Source organism: Balaenoptera borealis (genome assembly GCF_965194805.1).
Source record: "Balaenoptera borealis genome assembly, chromosome: 5".
Classification (NCBI taxonomy): domain Eukaryota; kingdom Metazoa; phylum Chordata; class Mammalia; order Artiodactyla; family Balaenopteridae; genus Balaenoptera; species Balaenoptera borealis.
The window spans coordinates 87,369,278-87,386,401 of NC_138862.1; the positions used below are offsets into that span (position 1 = coordinate 87,369,278).

A 17,124-nucleotide genomic window follows, 5' to 3' on the forward strand; every position below is an offset into this window, starting at 1 on the left:
GACAAAGGAGAAGCCACAATGAGACAGTAGGAGGGGCGCAATCACAGTAAAATCAAATCCCATAACTGGTGGGTGGGTGACTCACAGACTGGAGAACACTTATACCACAGAAGTCCACCCACTGGAGTGAAGGTTCTGAGCCCCACGTCAGGCTTCCCAACCTGGGGGTCTGGCAACAGGAGGAGGAATTCCTAGAGAATCAGACTTTGAAGCCTAGTGGGAATTGATTGCAGGGCTTAGACAGGACTGAGGGAAACAGAGACCCCACTCTGGGAGGGCACACACAAAGTAGTGTGCGCATCGGGACCCAGGGGAATGAGCAGTGACCCCAGGGGAGACTGAACCAGACCTACCTGCTAGTGTTGGAGGGTCTCCTGCAGAAGTGAGGGGGGGCATGGCTCACCGTGGGGACAAGGACACTGGCAGCAGAAGTTCTGGGAAGTACTCCTTGGCATGAGCCCTCCCAGAGTCTGTCATTAGCCCCACCAAAGAGCCCAGATAGGCTCCAGTATTGGGTTGCCTCAGGCCAAACAACCAACAGGGAGGGAACCCAGCCCCACCCATCAACAGTCAAGTGGATTAAAGTTTTACTGAGCTCTGCCCACCAGAGCAACAGTCAGCTCTACCCACCACCAGTCCCTCCCATCAAGCCTCTTAGATACCCTCATCCACCAGAGGGCAGACAGTAGAAGCAGGAAGAACTACAATCCGACAGCCTATGGAACAAAAACCACATTCACAGAAAGACAAGATGAAAAGGCAGAGGGCTATATACCAGATGAAGGAACAAGATAAACCCCCAGAAAAACAACTAAATGAAGTGGAGATAGGCAACCTTCCAGAAAAAGAATTCAGAATAATGATACTGAAGATGATGCAGGACCTCGAAAAAAACAATGGAGGCAAAGATCAAGAAGATGCAAGAAATGTTTAACAAAGACCTAGAAGAATTAAAGAACAAACAAACAGAGATGAACAATACAGTGACTGAAATGAAAACTACACTAGAAGGAATCAATAGCAGAATAACTGAGGCAGAAGAACGGATAAGTGACCTGGAAGACAGAATGGTGGAATTCACTGCTGCGGAACAGAATAAAGAAAAAAGAATGAAAAGAAATGAAGACAGCATAAGAGACCTCTGGGACAACATTAAACGCAACAACATTTGCATTATAGGGGTCCCAGAAGGAGAAGAGAGAGAGAAAGGACCAGAGAAAATATTTGAGGAGATTATAGTCGAAAACTTCCCTAACATGGGAAAGGAAATAGCCACCCAAGTCCAGGAAGCACAGAGAGTCCCAGGCAGGATTAACCCAAGGAGAAACACACCGAGACACATAGTAATCAAATTGGCAAAAATTAAAGACAAAGAAAAATTATTGAAAGCAGCAAGGGAAGAACGACAAATAACATACAAGGGAACTCCCATAAGGTTAACAGCTGATTTCTCAGCAGAAACTCTACAAGCCAGAAGGGAGTGGCAGGATATACTTAAAGTGATGAAAGGGAAGACCCTACAACCAAGATTACTCTACCCAGTAAGGATCTCATTCAGATTCGATGGAGAAATCAAAAGCTTTACAGACAAGCAAAAGCTAAGAGAATTCAGCACCACCAAACCGGCTCTACAACAAATGCTAAGGAACTTCTCTAAGTGGGAAACACAAGAGAAGAAAAGGATCTACAAAAACAAACCCAAAACAATTAAGAAAATGGTCATAGGAACAACATATCGATAATTACCTTAAACGTGAATGGATTAAATGCTCCAACCAAAAGACACAGGCTTGCTGAATGGATACAAAAACAAGACCCACCTATATGCTGTCTACAAGAGACCCACTTCAGACCTAGGGACACATACAGACTGAAAGTGAGGGGACGGAAAAAGATATTCCATGCAAATGGAAATCAAAAGAAAGCTGGAGTAGCTATACTCATATCAGATAAAATAGACTTTAAAATAAAGAATGTTACAAGAGACAAGGAAGGACACTACATAATGATCAAGGAATCAATCCAAGAAGAAGATATAACAATTATAAATATATATGCACCCAACATAGGAGCACCTCAATACATAAGGCAACTGCTAACAGCTATAAAAGAGGAAATCGACAGTAACATAATAATAGTGGGGTACTTTAACACCTCACTTACACCAATGGATAGATCATACAAAATGAAAATAAATAAGGAAACAGAAGCTTTAAATGACACAATAGACCAGATAGATTTAATTGATATTTATAGGACATTCCATCCAAAAACAGCAGATTACACTTTCTCCTCAAGTGCGCACAGAACATTCTCCAGGATAGATCACATCTTGGGTCACAAATCAAGCCTCAGTAAATTTAGGAAAATTGAAATCCTATCAAACATCTTTTCTGACCACAACATTATGAGATTAGAAATGAAAAATAAGTAAAAAACACAAACACATGGAGGCTAAACAATACGTTACTACATAACCAAGAGATCACTGAAGAAATCAAAAAATACCTAAAAAAAATACCTAAAGACAAATGACAATGAAAACACGACGATCCAAAACCTATGGGATGCAGCAAAAGCAGTTCTAAGAGGGAAGTTTATAGCTATACAAGCCTACCTAAAGAAACAAGAAAAATCTCAAGTAAACAATCTAACGTTACACCTAATGGAACTAGAGAAAGAATAACAAACAAAACCCAAAGTTAGCAGAAGGAAAGAAATCATAAAGATCAGAGCAGAAATAAATGAAATAGAAACAAAGAAAACAATAGCAAAGATCAATAAAACTAAAAGCTGGTTCTTTGAGAAGATAAACAAAATTGATAAACCATTATCCAGACTCATCAAGAAAAAGAGGGAGAGGACTCAAATCAATAAAATTAGAAATGAAAAAGGAGAAGTTACAACAGACACCGCAGAAATACAAAGCATCCTAAGAGACTACTACAAGCAACTCTATGCCAATAAAATGGACAACCTGGAAGAAATGGACAAATTCTTAGAAAGGTATAACCTTCCAAGACTGAACCAGGAAGAAACAGAAAATATGAACAGACCAAACACAAGTAATGAAATTGAAACTGTGATTAAAAATCTGCCAACAAACAAAAGTCCAGGACCAGATGGCTTCACAGGTGAATTCTATCAAACATTTAGAGAAGAGCTAACACCCATCCGTCTCAAACTCTTCCAAAAAATTGCAAAGGAACACTCCCAAATTCATTCTATGAGGCCACCATCACCCTGATACCAAAACGAGACAAAGATACTACAAAAAAAGAAAATTACAGACCAATATCACTGATGAATATAGATGCAAAAATCCTCAACAAAATACTAGCAAACAGAATCCAACAACACATTAAAAGGATCATACACCATGATCAAGTGGGATTTATCCCAGGGATGCAAGGATTCTTCAATATACGCAAATCAATCAATGTGATACACCATATTAACAAATTAAAGAATAAAAACCATATGATCATCTCAATAGATGCAGAAAAGGCTTTTGACAAAATTCAACACCCATTTATGATAAAAACTCTCCAGAAAGTGGGCATAGAGGGAACCTACCTCAACATAATAAAGACCATATACAACAAACCCGCAGCAAACATCATTCTCAATGGTGAAAAACTGAAAGCATTTCCTCTAAGATCAGGAACAAGACAAGGATGTCCACTCTCACCACTATTATTCAACATAGTTTTGGAAGTCCTAGCCACGGCAATCAGAAAAGAAAAATAAATAAAAGGAATACAAATTGGAAAAGAAGAAGTAAAACTGTCACTGTTTGCAGATGACATGATACGATACATAGAGAATCCTAAAAATGCCACCAGAAACCTACTAGAGCTAATCAATGAATTTGGTAAATTTGCAGGATACAAAATTAATGCACAGAAATCTCTTGCATTCCTATACACTAATGATGAAAAATCTGAAAGAGAAATTATGGAAACACTCCCATTTACCACTGCAACAAAAAGAATAAAATACCTAGGAATAAACCTACCTAGGGAAACAAAAGACCTGTATGCAGAACACTATAAGACACTGATGAAAGAAATTAAAGATGATACCAACAGATGCAGAGATATACCATGTTCTTGGATTGGAAGAATCAATATTGTGAAAACGACTATACTACCCAAAGCAATCTACAGACTCAATGCAATCCCTATCCAATTACCAATGGCATTTTTTACAGAACTAGAACAAATCATGTTAAAATTTGTATGGAGACACAAAAGACCACAAATAGCCAAAGCAGTCTTGAGGGAAAAAAACGGAGCTGGAGGAATCAGACTCCCTGACTTCAGACTATACTACAAAGCTACAGTAATCAAGACAATATGGTACTGGCACAAAAACAGAAACATAGATCAATGGACAAGATAGAAAGCCCAGAGATAAACCCATGCACCTATGGTCAACTAATCTATGATAAAGGAGGCAAAGATATACAATGGAGAAAAGACAGTGTCTTCAATAAGTGGTGCTGGGAAAACTGGACAGCTACATGTAAAAGAATGAAATTAGAATACTCCCTAACACCATACACAAAAATAAACTCAAAATGGATTAGAGACCTAAATGTAAGACCGGACACTATAAAACTCTTAGAGGAAAACATAGGAAGAATACTCTTTGACATAAATCACAGCAAAATCTTTTTTGATCCACCTCCTAGAGTAATGGAAATAAAAACAAAAATAAACAAATGGGACCTAATGAAACTTCAAAGCTTTTGCACAGCAAAGGAAACCATAAACAAGACGAAAAGACAACCCTCAGAATGGGAGAAAATATTTGCAAACGAATCAACGGACAAAGGATTAATCTCCAAAATATATAAACAGCTCATGCAGCTCAATATTAAAGAAACAAACAACCCAATCCAAAAATGGGCAGAAGACCTAAATAGACATTTCTCCAAAGAAGACATACAGATGGCCAAGAAGCACATGAAAGGCTGCTCAACATCACTAATTATTAGAGAAATGCAAATCAAAACTACAATGAGGTATCACCTCACACCAGTTAGAATGTGCATCATCAGAAAATCTACAAACAACAAATGCTGGAGAGGGTGTGGAGAAAAGGGAACCCTCTTGCACTCTTGGTGGGAATGTAAACTGATACAGCCACTATGGAGAACAGTATGGGGGTTCAGTAAAGAACTAAAAATAGAATTACCATATGATACAGCAATCCCACTACTGGGCATATACCCAGAGAAAACCATAATTCAAAAAGACACATGCACACCAATGTTCACTGCAGCACTATTTACAATAGCCAGGTCATGGAAGCAACCTAAATGCCCATCAACAGACGAATGGATAAAGAAGTTGTGGTACATATATACAATGGAATATTACTCAGCCATAAAAAAGAACAAAATTGAGTCATTTGTTGAGACGTGGATGGATCTAGAGACTGTCATACAGAGTGAAGTAAGTCAGAAAGAGAAAAACAAATATCGTATATTAACGCATGTATGTGGAACCTAGAAAAATGGTACAGATGAACCAGTTTGCAGGGCAGAAGTTGAGACACAGATGTAGGGAACAAACGTATGGACACCAAGGGGGGAAAACCGTGGTGGGGTGGGGATGGTGGTGTGCTGAATTGGGTGATTGGGATTGACATGTATACACTGATGTGTATAAAATTGATGACTAATAACCTGCAGTATAAAAAAACAAATTAAAAAAAAACAACTAATACTAAACTTTCTTTGGGTTATTTGTATGGAAATATGTTAATATAAATGTTTCAGACATTACATGAAATTTCTAAAATTCTTATATGTTCTGGTATAATGTTATAAGTTATTACTTTAAAACGTGTATCTCAGAAATAACTAAATTTCCTTGTCAATTGCATTATTATGAACTTTCATCAAATCTTTAACCGTGGTCATTTTTAAGTCTTTTGTCATTTACAGACAGTTCTGGGTGTACTCTGATGCTTTCACAAAAATGTTCCTATAAAAGGGTTTCATCTTCAAGGAATTCATGGAAAAGAATCTGACACGTACAGGTTTCTGGTAACTGACTATACTGCTGAACTGAATGAATAAGCATTTTCAGAACTCTAATGGAAAACTGATAAATTCATAAAAGTGCTAACAAAAGATCAAGATGAAAAACAAGGGACTGAGTGAACTGATGAGGATGATTATAATTTTTGTGACTTTCTGTTTGAATTAAAAAAAAAAATCCCACAAGGACTCAGAGGCAAAAAGTATACAAATCAATTATCACTGCAAAGTAAAGGAGCTGTTACAGTGGAGGATTACTGGACTGAATATCAATATTATGACATAGTATGAGTGTGTTTCGTGTTTGGTAATTGCAATCATTGTTGCTTTTGTTGTGGTCATCCATTTACAATGTTTTGTGTCAGTTTATTTATCTCTTGTAAAAATAAAACACAGTGTGTGTGAGAAAAAAAAAAAGGAAAGTCATTTAGTTTCCTAGAGGAAGTACTGTCTACATTAATATCTAAATGGAATAAATGAGAATTAATTTGTTCAGAATGGGAAGGGTGAAGAAGAAGGAGATGGGGAAGATCTGTTACAGTGAGAAGGACAAGACCACATGTGCAAAGGCACAGGGGCCAGAGAGAAGCTGCTGGGTTAAAGGAACTATAAATTATAAATACATCAATAAGAGGCTGGGGCAAATGGGCATGAGAGAAAAGTTTAGAAAGAGGTCACAGCCAGATCCTGATAGCTTTAGGGTCACATTAAGGGGATTAAGGAGTTTCAAGGCTAAGAGGATCAACTGAAGGATGGGAGTAAGTGGAGAAGCAATGGTGTTCAGCATTGGGCTTTAGTGTAGCGAATAGGCAAAAGGGGAAGACCAGAGGCAAGAAGGCCATTTAATGGCCTGTTGTAGTAATCCAGGAATGAGGTGGTGACAGTAAGAACCATGATAGTTAAGAATGAGGATGTGGATAATTTATGGATTCCAGGGACAATGAGAAGGTAGAGACAATAATACTTGGTATTTGTTGGGATGTTTGTAAAAGGAAAGAAAGAATTGAACATCAGGGTTTCTTCCTCTGGGTAGATGATATCACCACTCACTCTGATAGGGAATACATAATAAATAAATAAATAAAATACTCCCTTGACGCTACCAAAAAAAAAAAAAATACATTGGTTCGTTCTTTTAAAAGTTTTAAGCACTGAATAAACATATTTTAAGTAGTAATTAGCCTATATGGTAAGCAAAATAAGGCCCCCCCCAAAGACATCCACATCCTAATCACCTTACATGCCAAAAGGAACATTGCAGCTATGATTAAGTTAAGGATCCTGAGATGGGAAGATTATTCTGGACTACCTGGGTGAACCCAGTGTAATCCCGAGGGTCTCTGTAAGAAAGAGGCAGGAGAGCCAGTAAAGGAGATATGCCAGGGGCTCCCCTGGTGGCGCAGTGGTTGAGAATCTGCCTGTCAATGCAGGGGACACGGGTTCGAGTCCTGGTCTGGGAAGATCCCACATGCCGCGGAGCAACTGGGCCCGTGAGCCACAACTACTGAGCCTGCGCGTCTGGAGCCTGTGCTCTGCAACAAGAGAGGCCGCGATAGTGAGAGGCCCACGCACCGCGATGAAGAGTGGCCCCCGCTTGCCACAACTAGAGAAAGCTCTCGCACAGAAACGAAGACCCAACACAGCCATAAATAAATAAATAAAAATTTTTTTTTAAAAAAAAGGAGATATGCCAGTGGAAGCAGACACTGGAGTGATGCCAATGCTGTCAGGAGGTCATGAGCCAAGGAACGCAAACAGCTTCCCGAAACTGGAAGAAGTAAGGAATGGATTTTCTCCTACAGCTTCCCTGCCAACACCTTGCTTTTAGCCCTGTGAGACCCATTTCCAGACCTCTGACCTAATAAATGTATTGTTTTAAGCCACTCAGTTTGTAGTAATTTGTTTACAGCAGCAACAGGAAACTCATATAGCCTAGAAACACAATGTCATAAAAATGCTGAAATCCCTTTATGCAACTAGTGTTGACTCTGCTTATACCTGCATTAAGGAAGCCACCAGCAAACTGAGAGCCAGGGAACCACAGAAAGGTCTCACAATTGATTCCAATATGCAACTTGGCACCCAGTAGAGAAAGACAGCATACTCCCACCTGCCCTGCCCCTCCCTGCTTCACAGAGTTAACATCGTGCCATCGACGATATCCCACTACTGATGGGACCTGGCAGCCTCGGGGCCACACAAAGAAACCCTGAAAAGAAATAAAATTAGTCACTGTCTCAACTTACCTGTTCCACTGATGGATAAGAACCTGCAAAAGGCAGAATCGGTTTACGTGGCATTTTGCAAAAGAAAAAAAAAAAAAGAGCCATAAAGGGACCTCAGATTGTGAGAATAGCTTTTAATTTTAAAATAATTGAAGCAATAAATCATCCATCTCTCTTTCCATCACAGGCAAATAGTCTCCCAAAACATTTGAGATATTTTAAACTACAACTGTGATTAGTGCAAAATAAACACAAACTCTTTCAGGCGCCAACATCAAAACCTGCCAAGCAGACAGGCGCGGGCCACAGGATCAGCCTCAGCTGAGGCCAGGAGGAGTGGCCAGATTTGCACGGTATTTCAACACACCCAGCTCTGAACAGACAAAACAATACCGGGGGAGGGGAAACCACAAGAGAATGTTGCCCAAAGTGAAACAAATCTGCCCAACACCCTCATGGGGCTAACATCCTTGGCACCTGGAAGATGCTTGAAAAATAACTGCAGAGTTGGCAGCTTCTAGACAAAGCTGAAGGAACAGGGTTTGGGCTCGTTTGCTTTTGGTTTTTAATTGGGGTCTTATATATATTGGTTCTTATGCAGAAAAATCTGCTTTCTGGAAGGCATTCTGTGCCTCACATTGCTCCCGACTCCAAAAAAAATGTTTGTGCTGCTTCTGTTCGTCTGGATGCTTCGCAGAACCCCCTTCCATACCTACGGCACCTCGCTGCCTCCTCACATCATCTGGTCTGGAGAGCACTGTCCAACAGAAGTACAACTCGTGTCTAATTTCAATTTGTTTGATAGCCACATTAAAAAAGGATTAAAAGGAATAAGTGAAACTTTAATATCATCTTACTTGATGTATCTGAAATATGGTCATTTTAGCATATAATCAATATAAAATATTGATGCAATATTTTACATTCCCTTTTATTGGTACCAAGCCTTCCAAATCTGGCGTGCATTTCCTGTGTACAGCACAACCTCAGTGTGCACAAGCCACATTTCCGGAGGTCATTAGCCACATGTGGCCATGGACAACTGTACTGAACAGCACAGATCTAGAGAATTATAACACAAACTCTTTCAGGATGATTTACTGAGTAGGGAATCTCCATGGCATTATGTGGGCGATGTTATACATCAACTTAAGGGTACAGAATCTTGTTCTGTAACCTAGGATTTTTGACCTTAGGTGAAGGATAGAATCCCATTTTATCTAATCCTATCCCCCTATCCTGCTCCCAACACTGGCCATCTCCCCATTGATGGCCCACACGGATGATGTCCTTTAGCAACCGTGATGCCTTCCAGATGAAAAGACATCCTTTCTGTGGTAGAAAAACTTATCTGAGGATCATAGCTATAACTCAGTTAGAGTAAGATAATACTCCAGAACGGTTACAGAGTTAGCAGAAGGTAGTTCTGAGGCTTGTCAGGGCAGGAGGTGTTTTAAATAGATTTTTCATTTTTGAGGAAGATGGTAACAAAGTACCTTACCGACTGGGAAGTGGAGAGTTTCAGGAGTGGGAGAAAAAAATGGGATAATCACCAAAGAAAGTAATTACCCAAGAAATTGGGACTAGAAGTTGGGGTGGCAAACACTAAAAACGAGGCAGGTTCTAAAGTGGGGTGCGAGAGCTGTAACAAACCAGAACCATAACATCTAACCTCTATGTGATCCCTCGCGTCTCACATGTCTGACCAAGGTAGTAACTGCAGGAAAATAAAAATAGAATCCAATGTTAGGGCAGAAAGGGACTTCTGAGCTTATCTGGTCTAACACACTCATTTTAAGGAAAAAGGCCTAGAGAGGTAAAGCGACTCGGCCCGATCACACTTAGAAGTGGAGTCGGGCTACAAACCCAGGTGCTCTCACTATGAATTGCAGGTAAGGCTCCATCCAATTCAGGTCAAGGGAAAAAACAATGTCGGGAGTAGCAGGCTCAAGCTACGCCCTACAGCCCACGGTGAATACGGGGGAATGGCAAGCACATTCTCTTGTAGGTGGGAGAAAACAGCAAGTCAGTTCAGAACATTAAAGCAATGTTGACATAAAATGGCATTAAAACATGACTCTTCTTTAATAGTCCTTCCTCCATACTTTTTCTCCCCTTGAAAAAAAAAATCCCAATCTGAACCAAACTGGATTTCTGATTTGTTATGTGGGCATTTAGATCAATTGACAAAACAAAAACTTTGATACGCTCTATTTTCCAAAGACACATTCATCAGGATTTTGCACAAATGGATATCAAAAGATATTTACAGGAAGAAAGTGCTCTCTTTCACACATACACCCACGCAGTGAGAATTTTCACAATTACACCACCACACCTCACACAGAAGACTCCTAACAGGCTGATGATCAGTTGACAAAATACACACATTATTCCAGTTTTCAGTCATAAATAATCTCATCTACACACATGTGTAAAATTAAGCAGTATATTCCACACTTTGATTCCAGGGAAGCCTGCCTTGAATATATTAAGATATACATACAAATACATTTACAAGCATGAAAGAAAACCAATATTTGCTCCAGTTTTCCCAACTCTCAATCTGAAATAAAGAATAGCACATATACAAAACTTTGCCTTTTAGAAACAGCCCTTTGTCTTGTGAGGCGGAAAAAAAGGCAGCCATATTCCACCTTCTTACGATAGGTTTAGGTATCAAAAGGGCTAAATTTCTTTTTCTGCTTAATGAATTAAGTAACGTGTAGCTTGTAATCTTATATACTGACTTTACACCATTCACTTTGCAAAATTTTATTATAAAATTTTTTAATTTGCTCAAAATACACATGCCATCTTTGTCCACATTTCAATCCAAAGCCCCAATCCCCCTCCCACCCCCAGAAAAAGCCTTCACTTTGTAATAGCGGTGAAAAGAAGTCACTTTTGATGTGTGTTTAGAGTCACTATTCTATGGTACTCAGCCCTAAGGAAACGGGACTCCGTAAGGCTGCTTAGCATGGGGGTTTCTGCAGGAATCAGGGACTCGTGTCACCGAGTGGGGCTGCTTTGGGGTGTCCAAGACAATGTGAAAAGGTGACACCAGTGGGCAGAGTTTAGTAGAGTTACTGCCCCATGAGCTCCCTCCTTCTGCCAATCTCATTTGTTCCCGAACTGAAGAAAACGTGAGAGAAGAGAAGAGAGGAAGCACGCTCTACTAGGGCCCACCCACTGGGCACACCACCCGCTGCTCTTCAAAGGGTCAGCGCATCAGATCTCACCAGATCCTCAAAGCACAGTTGGAAAGAGAGGGCAGGGGTCATCACACCACTGTGCACCTAAGGAAAGATGAGGGACTTGCCCAGCTACAGGCTGCACCCAGGTCCCCGGGCCACAGGCCTCGGGCTCTGCATCCCTTGCTCACGTCTCCTGTGAGAAGGGCCCCAATCATAACCAGAACCCTGATTGTTCATAACTCACATGTCATAATCCAACTTCTGGACTTCACAGAATTGTGGAATTCTGTGCTGTATTTCACCCAGTTGGTTCTACTTTATTTTCCTACGGTCTCCAGGAAGATCCTTTCTACCAATCAAATGCGTATTAAGCAGACAGCAATAGTCCTTTTTTATTTAACTGAATAATGTGAAATAGAAATTCCAGAGACCCTAGCATTTGGTACAGGGCAGTAGGAAAATTACAGAGCACTATCGTTCCACTTTTTCATCACATCTGAAACTCTGATCTAATCCCAGGTTGCAACTAAAATGCTGAAACACTGCAACGGAAACGATGGTCTTTCATAGTGTCATATAAAGTTTCTTTGCATCTGAAACCCTTAAACTGCTGAAGATCACACTGTTGGTCACAGCAGATAAGCAGTGAAGGCAAGTCAGGAGGTGATTAGCCAACAAAGGGCAGAGGTGAGACTCTGGCCCCAGAACACATAGAAATGAAGGCAAGCAAAGAGCTGGGGGATGAGAAAATTACAGACAAATTTGGGGAACTTAACATGATTTCAGGGAGTTGTCATGTGTCATGGTAAGAAGAGACCAGCTATTTTAATTAACAGTACACACGACTATGCCTTGGGGAAAGGGTTGCTGAGAAACAGAATTCATCTACCTTTGGCAAAGAACAACACTGTGCTGCTGGGGGCATCTGCATTCATACGACCAGATATCACAAACCCAACTGAATTCTGGACAGCACTGAAAGGGACAACAGCCCTTTTTACGCCTGAAAATCTAAGCGGGGAACTAATTTTTTAAACTGTTCCTGAGTTAGAGTTTCTTTAAAATATTGACTTGCTTTTTCCAGCTATGCTTACTACCAACTATTTTAACTTTTAAAAACCAACCCATCACAGATTTTCTAGTTGACTATAAAGGTCTCACACTCTCAGTCGCATTCTCACACACATTCACACACTCGTATTATGAATTTTGATATGATTAAATTAAAAATATCTTTCATTGTAGATGTTCTAATCTACTCTACATGGAGAGGTCAGAAATCATTGTGTGTCATGAAAAAACTTATGTCACAAATAAATCCCAGCCCAGTTACTGATTTTCGATATGAAACGAAAGCGGGCTTTTTGTTTATGGTGGGTAGGCGACACAACTGGCCCCATTACTTGGTTCCTCTGGAGGCCACTATCACTGACCCCCAAAGCAAAATAGAGGGCTGGCAGCACTTCCTGCTTTTGATGTGCCAGTGGCAGATCCCCCACCAGCAACAGGAATACTTTTTTTTTAACCATCCTCTTCTTAAACATTTATAAAAAGAAAAACTATCTACAGTAGTGTATCATCACTAATAGAAATTTCCTCCCAGTTCTACTTCAGAAGGCATCAAATGATGTTCTTTAAATAAACTATAAATACCCCATGTATTCCCTCATGTCTGGCTGTCCCAACTTCTTACGTTTGTTTTTTTTTGGCAAATTAAAAAGGTGTATGGCTTCTTCTTGCCAATTTGTACGTCTGAGGTTTAGCTTGGTATCCTGCGGTAAAAGTACATGTAGCCCAGGTCTTTAGGGGGCCTTTCTGAGGCACAAACTTTGTGGTCATTGTAGATCACCCATCTGAAAACAAAACACAGAAGGATTTGATGGATTTAAGTCAGTTCCAGGAAACTTTGCAGGAGAAAGTTATTGCACCATACTTAAAAAAATCAAGATGGTTTAAGATAAACCAAACTCAAGTCTGTTGTATAAAAAGAAACAGAATGCTGGTGGAAAATTACAACTGCTTTTTTATTCTCAAGTTCAATCAAAAAGTAGTTCCTAAGGAGCCTCCAAACATTTCCACTTGTAGAAATCCATAGATGGCCTCAGAACTTGAGTCAAAGAAGTATGTGTTTTTTTCAGCCTTAGGTATAAAACTGGCTAAAAATCAGAAGTAAACAGACATGCAGTGAACTATTATACAACTATTAAAATGTCTTTGAAGAATATCTGGTAAAGTAAGAAAATAATCACAATATAATATGAAGTGGGAAAAAGCAGGTTACAAAATTATACGTACTGTGTACAAACTTTAAGCTTTTAGAAAAGTTGTAAATACAGACATACCCATACCCTCTCCCAGTGAAAACAATGAAACAAAGAGAAATGTATCAAAATACAGACAATGGTTCTCTCTAGGCTTCCAAACAACACATTCTCTGTATGTTTTTATATTTTACAAATTCTTTATAATGAATTTCATGGCTTTTTAAATTATAATTAAGCTATTTTTCTTAAGAAAAGTATTTTTAAAAGAGCTATCATGCTTGGTAATAAAAAGGATTCACTATAAATCAAGTTCCTGTGCTTGACTATTTTATTAATCAAGTTGAGAAGACAATACAAAAGACACACCAAAAAGGAACACAGTGGATTCCTGACTGGGGACCGGTCACTCCTGCAGTACGAGGTCAACGTACTACCAGGAGAGGGCAAGGTTACGTGCTTCTCCAGTGTCCATGCGGCCCAAGCACCGCCTCAAGCAGGGGTGCTGACCCACAGGCCAGGCCACTCAGTGGGAACTCAAGGAAGGGAAACCAGTGGGGCCCGTGGGGATCCAGCCCCGGAAGAAGGTTCTGAAGAGAGCAGCGGCCTTACACCCCACAACTGTCTCATTCCTAGCTCACCACACACCTAACAATTCTTAAGAAGCCAAGGCTACAATGGGGCAAACACTGGGTGTTGGAGTTTCCAGATAAAACACAGGACACCCAGTCAAGTTTGAATATCACATAAGCAACAAATACTTTTTTAATGCAAGTATGTCCCATGCAACAGTTGAGACATATTTATACTAAAAAGTTATTCATTATCTGAAATTCAAACATAATAGGGCATCCTGGTTTTCTTGTTTTGTTTCGTTTTGTTGGCTAAACCTGGCAACCCTGGGGAGGTTCCAAATATGGACACACATTCTGCTGCGGGATGCGTCTTTACTTTGGGAGGTCCACTTGCTATGACAGTGAAGAGTGACTCTGAATACCAACTCTGACACAGCTGCAAAGGTCAAGTTATTTAGCCTGCCTGAGCCTTAGTGCCCTGATGTGTAAAATGGCTTTAAGAGTCTATCCCTACAAGACGATTATGAGAACCAAATGAGATAACGTATGAAACACCTAGTGGAGTGCCTGGCACATAGTAGATCCTCAATAAAACGTAGATATTATTTTACCTTCTCAAAAAGACTCACCTTCCTTCCTTTTTGATGTGACAAACATAATGTCCACTCATTGTAGATGTTCCCATGTGACTGATGAACGCAAATAATTCATACACTATGAAAGAGGAAACAACTCAGTTACAAGGCAGCATTTCTAGAAATCAATAGCACTTCTGACCAGAATTTAAAGCCAACAAGAGTGTAATCCAGCAACTGTTTAGAATGAAAGACAGTCTATTCACTTACTACGTTGAGAACACACCCACCTACCCAAAGTGACAGCAACTTCAACCTGCAAATTCATTACAAAGCAGGACATGAACTTTACAGCTGACCTTAAGCTCCTATCTGAAAGGGGATTAAAAGTCCCACAGCCCAGTCTGGTGGCAAGCTCATGGGTCTAAAAGGGTAGTCCCGGCTCCATCACTTCCAAGCGGCATGAGGGTGGAGAAGTTGTTTCATCTCTCGGAGCCCATTTCTTCACAGAAATGAAAAATCCACCCACTTCACAAGGTTGTATGAGGCTTAAATGAGCAATTCAGACTAAAATACCACACAAATGTCAGGATTAGGAGGAAGACAGCAGATAGGTGTTATCATTTATAGAAAGGGATAATGCTCAGAATATGCATCTTGTGATTTCTGACTGGCTCATGATTATAACCTCTATGGGACCAAAATTCAGGCTTCATGCCTTCTGAACAAGGAGATATATAGCCTCTTGGAGCTTAAGATGGATGTTTATTCTCTAACAAGTATCTCCTGTCATCTTGCACAGCATATGCTGTACCAAATCCACGGTGAATGAATTTCAGCTCATTCCCCCACCCACCCCCGCCCCCAGCCAATCCTAGGCCTGCACAACACCTGCAAAGTGGCTTCCACAGACTGGCACCAGTGCAACTCCGCAAACTGCTACAGACTACGACGAGACAGGTACAGAAACTGAGTTAGCGTTTACAGACTCCTATAATAATTTGAGAGTAATATTCTTGTCTGTTGAATCTAATTAAGGGAAAAAATGGGCTTGCAGATTCATTGTTCTTGGTACTCAAGTTTTGTTGTATTTTACAAGTGTCCTGGTTCTGGACAGACCCCTTTCCTTGCTCCTCCCTCTCTCATTCTTTCTCTCTCTTGCTGTTCACCAATGCTCATCCACATATTCAGCTGTGAATCCCCAGTCCTCATCTTAGCCTTCAGTGCATCACATACTATGGACCACCTCTCCTCCTTCCCCAAACATCTGCCCCCAGGACATGACTCTCTTTTTGTTTTCCAGGTGCCTCACTGGCTTCTCCTCTTCTCCTGACTTTTAAACATTGGTGACCTGGGGCTCTGACCTCAAGCCTTTCTTCCCTCTATCTTCTCTCTCTCTCTCTCTCTCTCTCTCTCTCTCACACACACACACACACACACACACACACACACACCCTGTACATTCTCATCCTCTCTCTCTCTGCCACCCCCCCACCCCTTCCCTCTCTGGTTGATCTCATCCAGTCTCATGGCATTAAATGGAACTATGTTCTTAATTTCATTTCCAGAATGTTCACTGCTAATGTATAGAACTACAATTGAATTTTGTATATTGGTCTTGTTTCCTGCAACCTTTCTGAACTGATTTATTAGTTCTAATAGTTTTTAAGGTAGATTCCTTACGATTTTCTGTATAAGACCATGTCATCTACAAACAGAAATAGTTTTACTTCTTCCTTGCTTATCTGGATGCCTTTTATTTCTTTTTCTTGCTTAACTGCCATGGCTAGAACCTCTTTCACAATGTTAAATGGAAGTGGCAAGAGTGGACATCCTTGTCTTGTTCCTGCTCTTAGGGGAAAAGCATTCAGTCTTCACCATGAAGCATGATGTGAGCTGTGGTTTTTTGGTAGGTACCATTTATCAGGTTGAGGAAGTTCCCTTTCATTCCTGGTTTGTTGAGCATTCTCCCCTCAGCTTTATCCATCTCAATTCTCCCGGTAACTCAGGACAAAATCTTGACTCCTCTCTCCCACTGTTTACACACATCCAATCCATCAGCAAATCCTTCAAAAATATATCCAGCATTTCCTTCAAAATATATGCAGAATCCAACGACTTCCTACCACCTCCACTAGTAAGCCCCAATCCAAGTTACCATCATCTCTTGTCTGAATTATTACAACAGCCTCCCCTCCTAACGGGGCTCCCTGCTTCCTCCCTTACCCCTACCGACCAC

The 17,124-nt window shown here is 40.4% G+C and overlaps 1 protein-coding gene across 3 annotated transcripts in view; it reads right to left on the reverse strand.

Annotated features, from left to right (window-relative positions):
- Positions 1 to 8,396: 8,396 nt before the first annotated feature.
- Positions 8,397 to 17,124, reverse strand: part of USP13 (ubiquitin specific peptidase 13) — a 120,278-nt gene continuing 111,550 nt past the window's right edge. The window contains exons 20-21 of one of the 3 annotated variants that reach the window (XM_082393953.1): positions 14,940 to 15,024; positions 8,397 to 13,327 (exon numbers count right to left, since the gene is read on the reverse strand). In XM_082393953.1, the coding sequence (XP_082250079.1) occupies positions 13,234 to 13,327; positions 14,940 to 15,024 (179 nt within the window). In that variant the 3' untranslated portion in view covers positions 8,397 to 13,233. Of the gene's footprint in view, positions 13,328 to 13,480; positions 13,631 to 14,939; positions 15,025 to 17,124 lie in introns of those variants that run through there. The other 2 variants (XM_082393954.1, XR_014245176.1) reach the window with 2 other exon arrangements.